General features: G+C 43.5%; 1 protein-coding gene across 1 annotated transcript in view; it reads left to right on the top strand.

Annotated features, from left to right (window-relative positions):
• Nucleotides 723-10,208, top strand: part of PSAP (prosaposin) — an 86,461-nt gene continuing 76,975 nt past the window's right edge. Inside the window, exon 1 of the mRNA XM_021071890.1 lies at nt 723-753. Within this exon, the coding sequence (XP_020927549.1) occupies nt 738-753 (16 nt within the window). The 5' untranslated portion in view covers nt 723-737. The remainder of the gene's footprint in view (nt 754-10,208) is intronic.

Here is a 10,208-nt window from a genome sequence, read left to right as displayed (position 1 = left end):
CATCCTACCTCTAGGAATGAGTCGTATGGGCATGTGGGAAGCATGGACACATCAATTTGAGATTAATGCCAATATATAGGTGTAGATGTCTGTGTTTGATGCAACACTGTAATACAGAAGAACTGAAAATAACCTCTATGATGGAATTCTGGGCAGTGATTTAAAAGGATGAAGTAGATCTATAAATACTGACTTGTAAAAATGGCCATCATGTATTATTGATTGAAGAAATGGAGATCAATATTAATAGAATAATCCCATCTTTGAAAAGAGAAATGGTATTCTCCTGTGCACTGTCTGTAAATCTACATGTAAAGCTGCATCTACAGCGACTCGTATCCATGAGGATGCGGGTTTGGTCCCTGACCTTGCTCCGTGGGTAGGGGATCCGGTGTTGCTGTGAGCTGGGGTGTAGGTTGCAGACGCAGCTCGGATCCTGAGTTGCTGTGCGTGGTGTAGGCCGGCAGCTACAGCTCCAATTGGACCCCTAGCCTGGGAACCTCCATAAACTAGGGAGAATTTGGGAAGGCTGTGTCCCAAACAGATAACAGGTGAGAGTGGAGGAGAGGTGGGGGAATAGAGGGAGGGGGTCTGATAGGCAAAGGTGGACATTTTTCACTTCTTACCGTATAATTGGTTGAGTGGGTGATTTTGGAATTTTTTCCCCTTGTGTTTCAGCATTAAGGAAAAAACTGAGGACACTTCACCTTGACCCCAGTGAGCAACTCTGAGAGGGCATGTGTCCAGGAGAGGGTGAGTGGGTCCAAGAGATGCTCTCGGGGGACCCTGGATCTCCGTCGCTCCGCGGGGCTGACAAGGGTCTTTGGGTTCCACACACCTGAAGAGAGGGCGGCAGGAGCCCCTCCAGTGGGCAGTCAACCCCTACCCACTTGGCCCCAGCTGGGCCCCGGGACTGGTCCTCAGAGTTACGAGATCTGGAGCCTGGAGGCCCCCTCTGCCCCCTGACTTCCTGACGGGCCCTGGACCCACTCCGTTTCCATGTCTTTAAATGAGAAGTGTGTGGTTTACGATGGCCGTGTGGTAGAACAGCATGCATTCCACGACCCCATTGCATACAAATATATATCAATTTAAAAACTGAGGTATGCGGAGTTCCCATTGTGGCTCAGCGGTTAATGAATCCGACTAGGAACCATGAGGTTGTGGGTTCGATCCCTGGCCTTGCTCAGTGGGTTAGGAATCTGGTGTTGCCGTGACCTGTGGTGTAGGTTGCAGACGCGGCTCGGATCCCAGGTTGCTGTGGCTGTGGTGTAGGCTGGGGGCTACAGCTCCGATTCGACCCCTAGCCTGGGAACCTCCAGATGCCGCTCCCCTAGAAATGGCAAAAAGACCAAAAGAAAAAAAAAAAAAAAAAAAAAAAAGAAAGAAAGGAAAAAACCACAACTGAGATATGCACACAGGAAAACCTAGAAGGCTATCCTACATGTTCAGGTGTCTCTCTGAGGAGCAGGACTGGGGGTGACATTTCTTTCCTTCTTTTCTTGACTTTTACCTACCTGACCCAAAGGAACTCACAGGGTTGCTGCTTTGGAAAAATGTGTAAGGAGCTGGGCAAATGGGAGGCCAGGAAGGACGAGGGACGAGGGAGGAAAAAGGGGGAGGGAGGGGGAGGGAGGGTGAGCAGGCCAGACCCCAACACATTCTCTGCCCTTTGGTCTTACTCAAGAAAAAGACAATATGTGGAAGTTCCTTTGTGGCGTAGCGGGTTAAGGATCTGGCGTTGCCACAGCTGTGGTGAAGGTCGCAACTGGGGCATGAGTTCAATCCCTGGCCTGGGAACTTCCACACACGATGGATGCAACGAAAAAAGAAAAAGGAGGACACAATCTCAAAAGCATGAGAGGCGTTTTTTTCCCCAGGGCCACTTCTAGGGATGGCCAGGGGTGGAGGGCATCTGCGCAGTCTCGGCCTTCCCCAGGCCAGCTGGCCACCCCCATCCACCTACCCCGACTCCGCAGCTATAGGTGATCTTGGTCCTGACTGAGGACTGGAAACCTAGGGGTTCGGGGCTGGATTCTGAGCCTTCCCGGGTCCCTCAGGAGGTACCTCGACAACCTGCTCTGCGTCCAGTTTCACCATCAGGCTCGAAATCAGGAACAGAGCCCATGACCTACTCTTGGCACACCTGCCCAGCTTCCTACATGGGCCGGACCACAGTGGGCTCCTGAAAAGTGTTTGTTGGACTGAATGCACGATCTGTATCCATCATCGTTCTCGAGGGGTGACTCCACTTGTCCAAGGTCATTCAAAACCATTCAACTGGGACAGCAGACATCATCAAGCCGTGTAAATTAACTGTACTTCAATAAAACTTAAAAACATCATTCAAGTGGGGAAGGAACTGAAACCCAAGTCCCCACAGGCCTGCAGATTTTATATCCGGTATTCATTTAGTTCTGACACTAGTGGGGTGAGCACTGCTTTACAGATGGGGAAATTGAGGCTCAGGAAGATGAAGTCATTAGTCCAAAGTCAGATAACAAGTGAGAAGCTGAGCCAGACTCTAACCCAGGACCTCTGGCTTCATAGCTATTTGGCCTGCTGAGAAAGGGGTGATTTGCCCAAGGTCACACAGTGAAGGGTCAGACCCAGTCCAGAGCCAGGCCATCTTTCTTGCCAGAAAGCTGGCCCAGACCCAGCCAGGTGGAAATAGTAGGTCCAAATCTCCCTAAGATTCACACACAACTATAGGCCTGGGATGATGTGGCTTGACTGAGAACAAGAAAACAAAAGGTTTATGGAGTTCCCATCGTGGCACAGCAGAAACGAATCTGACTAGGAACCATGAGGTTGTGGGTTCAATCCCTGGCCTCGCTCTGTGAGTTAAGGATCTGGCATTACTATGAGCTAGTGGTGTAGGTCACAGATGTGTCTGGGATATGGCATTGCTGTGGCTGTGGCGTAGGCCAGCAGCTGCAGCTCCAATTCAACCCCTAGCCTGGGAACCTCCATATGCCACTAGAGCAGCCCTTAAAAAAAAAAGAAAAGAAAAAAAGAAAAGGTTTAAGGGCTAGAATCAGTGGAATCTAACAGTGGGTGATTCATGGTCCCTGGCTCCTTTCACTGGTCTCCATGAGTTTGAGGCTCATGTGCATTTGGCGAGATGCGGGCTTTGTTCTCTTGGGCTGAATGCTGTTCCAATTTGACCCACCTCCTTCAGTTGCTAGATGCACCAAGCCTTTTCCTATTTCCCTCTCCCAAAACTATCCTTCCCTGACTATCACCTGCTCAACTTCTGCGCCTTCTCCATGTTCCTTTTGTGACCCCCAAGATAAATAGGACCCATCTGTCAGGAGCCTTTAGAGCACCATCCTGATCCATGGCCCCTCATCGAGCTACGATTTGGGTGGAGGTGACCTTACTGTTCAGGCCTGCACCCCCCTAGATGGGAAGCCCTGTGTTGGCAGGGCTGGGTCCCTCTTGCTCATCCCCGTGTCCTCACTGACTAGCACAGGGCCTGGCACTTTGTAGGTGCTCCAACATCTTTTCTTGCTGAAATGACTGAGTGAGTGGTTTTATTAAGCACCTACTAGGGACTAGAAATTCTCTTTATGTAAGGTTTTCTCAGGTCAGGTGCAGTGGTGGTCAGAGTTGGCACCCATTACCTGTGGGTCGCTTTACACAAGTAGATTAGGAAAACAAAGACAAACAAACAACAACAAAATCGCACCCCCCCCAAAAAAAATCCCACCAGCTTTGAGCTATAATTCTTCTTTAAATGGATATATAACTGACTTTACAATATTCTTTTAGTTCAAGGTGTAAAATACAGTGACTCAATAGATCAGAAAATGATCACCAGTTATCATCTCTTGCCATACAATTTGTTACACTATTTTGACTATATTCCCTATGATGCACATTGCATCTCATGACTTATTTATTTTATAACTGGAAGTGTGTACCTTTTAATCTCCCACAGCTATTTTCCTCATCCCCTCACCCCCTTTCTCTGGCAACCACTAGTGTTTTTCTCTGCCTCTAAGTCTGTTTCCCTTTGTTATGTTCATTTGTTTTTTGTTTTTGTAAGGTTCTACATACAGGTGAAATCAGAAGGTATTTGTCTTCCTCTGTCAGTTTTTTTTTAGTTTTTATTTTTTAATTTTTTGTCTTTTTAGGGACGCATCCGGGGCATATGGAGGTTCCCAGGCTAGGGATCGAAACAGAGCTGTAGCCACTGGCCTACGCCAGAGCCACAGCAGCATGGGATCCGAGCTGCATCTGCAACCTACACTACAGCTCATGGCAGTGCCAGATCCTGTCTTTTGCTGTTGAGTTGCATGAGTCCTTTATATATTTTGGAAATGAAGACCATATCAGATAGCTTATTTGCAAATATCTCCTTGCATTCATTTGGCTGCTTTTTGTTTTGTCGGTAGTCTCCTTGGCTTTGGAATTGCCTTTTAGTAGTCTAGTTTATCTTTGCTTTTGCTTTCACTTGCCTGAGAAGATGGATTTAAATGCATACATTTAATTTATAAATATATATATATATATATATTTCTAAGGCTGCTGTCAAAGAGCGTACTGCCTATGTTTTCCTGTAGAAGTGTCATGGCTTCAGGTCTTCCATGTAAGTCTCTAATCTGTTTTCAGTTTATTTTGTCTGGTGTGAGAAAGCAGCCCTGTTTCATTGTTTTCATCTAATTGTCCAGTTTTGCCATTACCACGTATTGAGTGGAGGCCACCTTTTCCTCATGGAGAGTCTTGCCTCCTTTTGTTGTAGCTTTATTGACCACATAAGTGTGGGTTTGGAGTTCCCTGGTGGCCCCGTGGTTAAAGTGCTATGGTGGCAATTGAATCCTTGGCCAAGGAACTTATGCATGCTGCTGGCACAGCCATAAAATGAATAATATTAAGTGTAGGGTTTTTTTTTCTGGATTCTCTATTCTCTTCCATAGATCTATGTGTCTGTTTTGTGCCAGTACCAAACCTTTTTTTTTTTTTTTTTTTCTGTTTTGGTCTTTTTATTTTAGGGCCGCACCTGTGACATATGGGGGTTCCCAGGCTAGGGGTCCAATTGGAGCTGTAGCTTCTGGCCTACACCACAGCCATAGCAACACCAGATCCAAGCCATCTCTGCAACCTACACCACAGCTCAAGGCAATGCTGGATCCTTAGCCCACTGAGCGAGCCCAAGGATGGAACCTGCATCCTCATGGATGTTAGTCAGATTTGTTTCTGCTGAGCCACGACGGGAACTCCCCCAAACCTTTTTTTTTTTTTGTCTTTTTGTCTTTTTGTTATTGTTGTTGTTGTTGTTGTCCCCAAACCTTTTTGATTACTGTAGATTTAGGATATAATTTGAAATCTGGGAGCATGCTACCTCCAGCTTTATTCTTCTGTATCAAGATTGTTTTAGGTCTTCAGGGTGTTTTGTGGTGCTGTACAAATATTAGGACTATTTGTTCTAATTCTTTTGAAAAATGCATTGGCACCCATTACCTGTGGGTCGCTGCTGTCCAGTTCTGCAGCCTCCTCAGCCCCCTGGAGTTGAGGGATCTGGGCCGCCCCTGCCTAGAGCTGCTGTGGAAGCCAGAGAAAAGAGCCAAGCCTGCTAGTGGGGGTGCATTGGACCTCATTCCTGTGGACGGTTCTGTAAGGTCACTCCTGCCCCAGCCTGGCTCTCCCTCGCCAGCTGTGCCAGTTGCTTGGGCATCTGGCTGGCTGTGAGGCTTCAGCAGTTTGGAAGCAGTTTGCCAGGTTAGTGCAGCAAAGGTTGTGTTCTCCTGCCCTCGTGTGGTCAGTCCTGGGATAGCAAGTGCTGGGTTTCCTTGCCTCTCTGATGCTATGCTGGAAATGGCCGCCAGAGGGCAGATTTCTTAGCACTGTGCCACTGGATATGCTCCCCTCTCCACCCTCAGTGTTACACGTGTAGATTAAGAAAACAAAAACACGTTGTCGTGAGCTGTGGTGTAGGTTGCAGCCGTGACTCGGATCCCGAGTTGCTGTGGCTCTGGTGTAGGACGGCAGCTACAGCTCCGATTAGACCCCTAGCCTGGGAACCACCATAAGCCGCGGGAGCGGCCCCAGAAATGGCACAAAGACAAACAAAAACAAAAACAAAACAAACAAACGAAAACAGCCTTGAGTTATAATTCTTTTTTTAAAATGACATATAACTGACTTACAACATTATTTTAGTTTCAGGTGTAAAATACTTGATACATTACAAAATGATCAGCAGGATAAGTCTAATTACCACCTTTCACCATAGAGTTGTTACACTACTTTGACTATATTCCCTATGCTGCACATTACATCTCATGACTTCTTTATTTTATAGCTGGAAATCTGTACCTTCTAATTTCCTTCACCTATTTTTTCCCACCCCCTCACCCCCTCCCTCTGACAACCACCAGTGTTTTTCTCTGCCTCTGTAAGTCTGTTTCCATTTTTTTATGTTCATTTGTTTTTGTTTTCTTAAGATTCCACATATGAGTGAAATCAGGGTATTTGTCTTCCTCTGTCAGATTTATTTCCCTTAGCCAAACACCTTCTAGATCCATCTGTGTTGTTGCAAATGGCAAGATTTCATGCTTTTTACAGCTGAGTAATTAATATGTAATTGTACATGCATATATATGTGTACGCAATCACATATTCATTATTCATGCACCACATTGTCTTTATACATTTATCGAGGATTCATAGGTTGCTTCCCTATCTTTGCTCTTGTGAATAATGCTACAGTGAACATAGGGTGCATATATCTTTTCAAAGTAGTCTTTTCATTCCTTTGGATAAATATTCAGGCATGGCATTGCTGGATCTCATGGTAGTTTTATTTTTAGGTGTTTTTTTTTTTTGTCTTTTTAGGGCTGCATTCACTGCACATGGAAGTTCCCAGATTAAGGATCAAATCAGAGCTGCCGCTGCTGGCCTGCACCACAGCCACAGCAACGTGGGATCCAAGCTGCGTCTGCGACCCACACCACAGCTCATGACAATGCTGGATCCCCAACCCACTGAGCAAGGCAAGGATTCAAACCTGAGTCCTCAAGGACACTAGTCAGATTTGTTACCACTGAGCCACAATGGGAATTCCCATGCATCTTTTTTTTTTTTTTTTTCCTTTCATTTTTGCCCTCCCCACAGCATATGGAGCTCCTGGGCCAGGGATCAAATCTGAGCCACAATCATGACCTAAGCTGCAGCGTCAGCAACACTGGATCTTTAAACCTGTGCCGGACCAGGAATCAAACCTGCACCTCAGTGCTCCAAAGACGCTGCCAATCACATTGTGCCACAGCAGGAGCTCCTGCATGTATTTTTTTTAATGTTTTCTTTTTTAAAAATGATTTTTATTTTTTTCATTATAGTTGGTTTCCAGTGTTCTGTACAGCAAAGTGACCCAGTCACACACACACACACACATATATATATGAATATAAAATGCCTCCTCCTTGGTTTTTGTTCCTCAGGATTGCTTTGGCAATTCTGGGTCTTTTATGGTTCCATATAAATTTTTGAATTGTTTATTCTAATTCTGTGACAAATATCATAGGCAATTTGACAGGGATTGCGTTGTATCTGTAGATTGCTTTGGGTAGTATGGGCATTTTTATGATATTAATTTTTCCAACCCAGGAGCGTGGTATATCTTTCCATTTCTTTGAATCCTTTTTAATTTCCTTGATTAACGTTTTCTAGTTCTCAGCACATAAATCTTTTACCTCCTTGGTCAATTTTAAATTTTGAGAGTGTGATTTTAAAAGGTGTTGTATTTTTATATTCCTTTTCTGATATTTCATTGTTAGTGTACAGAAATGCAACTGATTTCTGAATGTTAATCTTGTATCCTGCTACTTTACTGAATTTGTTGTCAGTTCAAGCATTTTTGTGTGGAGTCCTTAGGGTTTTCTATATATAGTATCATGTATTCTGCATATAGTGACAATTTTGCCTCTTCTCTTGCAATTTGGATACCTTTTATTTCTTTTGTTTGTTTGATTGCTGTGGCTAGGACTTCCAATACTATGGTAAATAAGAGTGGTGAGAGTGGGCCTCCTTGTCTTATTCCAGATTTTAGCTGGAAGGCTTTCGGCTTTTCTCCATGAGTATTGTATTTGCTGTGGGTTTGTCATAAATGGCTTTGATTACGTTAAGGTATGTTCCCTCCATACCCACTTTGGTAAGAATTTTGATCCTGAATGGATGTTGGACTTTGTCAGATGCTTTCTCTGCATCTACTGAGATGATGATGTGGTTTTTGACTTTTCTTTTGTTAATGTGGTGTGTGACGTTGATTGATTTGTGTATGTTGAATCATCCTTGTGAACCTGGGATGAATCCCACTTGGTCAAGGTATATGATCTTTTCTGTATGTTGGATTCTGTTGGCTCAAATTTTGTTGAGAATTTTTGTGTCTACATTCATCAAAGATATTGGCCTGTGATTTTCTTTTTTGGTAATATCTTTGGTTTTGGTATTAGGGTGATGGTGGCTTCATAGAATGTCTTTGGGAGTGTTCCTTCGTCTTCAACTTTTTGAAAAGTTTAAGAAGGATGGGTATAAGTTCCTCTTTGTATGTTTGGCAGAATTCACCTGTGAAGCCATCTGGTCCTGAACTTTTTTTTGCAGGGAATGTTTTTATTTCATATTCAATTTCATTTCTAGTGTTTGGTCTGTTCACTTGATCTATTTCTTCTTGATTCGGTTTTGGCAGGCTGTAAGTCTCTAGAAAGTTGTCCATTTCTTCTAGATTGCCAAATTTGTTGGCATATAATTGTCGTAGTATTCTCATGGGGTTTTGCATTTCTGCAGTATCCATTGAAAGTTTTCCTTTTTCATTTCTTATTTTGTTTATTTGGGTTTTTTCTCTCCTCTTCTTGGTGAGTCTGGCCAGAGATTTGTCAATTTTGTTTACCTTTTCAAAGAACCAGCTCTTGGTTTTATTGATTTTTTTCTACTGTTTTTTTTGAATCTCTATTTTATTGATTTCCTCTATGATCTTTACGGTTTCCTTCCTTCTGCTGACTTTAGGTTTTGTTTGTTCTTCTTGTTCTAATTCATTTAGGTGGTGGTTTAAGTTGTTGATTTGAGATTTTTCTTCTTTTTTGAAGAAGGCCTATATCACTATGAATTTCCCTCTAAGCACTGCTTTGTGGCATCCCATAGGTTTTGAATGGTTGTGTCTTCATTACCATTTGTCTTGAGGTTTTTTTTTTTTGGTCTTTTTTTGGCCTTTTCTAGGGCTGCTCCCACAGCATATGGAGGCTCCCAGCCAGGGGTCTAATTGGAGCTGTAGCCACTGGCCTATGCCACAGCCACAGCAACTCGGGATCCAAGCTGTGTCTGCAACCTACACCACAGCTCATGACAATACCAGATCCTTAACACACTGAGAAAGGCCAAGGATCAAACCCGAAACCTCATGGCTCCTAGTCAGATTTGTTAGCCACTGCACTGCAACGGGAACTCCTTGAGGTATTTTTTAATTTCTTTTTTGATTTCCTCATTAACCCATTGGTTTTCTGGTAACATGTTGTTTAGTCTCCAGGTAGTCAGTTTTTTCTCATTTCTTTTCCTCTGATTGATTTCTAGTTTCATGCCATTGTGGTCAGAGAAGATAGTTGAAATAATTTCTATAGTCTTAAATTTGTTAAGGTTAGTTTTGTGCCCCAGTAAGTGGTCAATCCTTGATAATATTCCATGTGCACTCAAAAAGAATGTATATTCTGATTTTTTTGGATGTAATATCCTGAAAATGTCAATGAAGTCTAACTTTTCTACTGGGTCATTTAGGATCTCTGTTGCCTTGTTGATTTTCTGTCTAGAGGATCTGTCCACTGATGTGAGTGAGATGTTAAAGTCTCCTACTATGATTGTATTCCCATCAATTTCTCCTTTTATGTCTGTTAGTATTTGTTGTAGGAATCTGGGTGCGCCTATATTAGGGGCATATATATTGATGATTGTAATATCCTCTTCTTGAATGGATCCCTTTATTATTAAATAGTGTCCTTCTTTGTCTTTCTTTATGGCTTTCATTTTAAAGTCTATTTTGTCTGATAAGAATATTGCAACTCTTGCTTTCCTGTCTTGTCCATTGGCATGAAATATCTTTTCCCATCCCCTCACCTTCAGTCTGTATGTGTCCTTTTCCCTAAGGTGAGTCTCTTGTAGACAGAGTATTGTAGGCTTTTGCTTTTTTATCCAATCTTCCACTCTTTGTCTTTTGATTG

The sequence above is a fragment of the Sus scrofa genome, chromosome 14 (assembly GCF_000003025.6).
Source record: "Sus scrofa isolate TJ Tabasco breed Duroc chromosome 14, Sscrofa11.1, whole genome shotgun sequence".
NCBI classification, from domain to species: Eukaryota; Metazoa; Chordata; class Mammalia; order Artiodactyla; family Suidae; genus Sus; species Sus scrofa.
The sequence above is the reverse complement of the archived record's forward strand: the minus strand, read 5'-3'. Positions and strand labels throughout refer to the sequence as shown.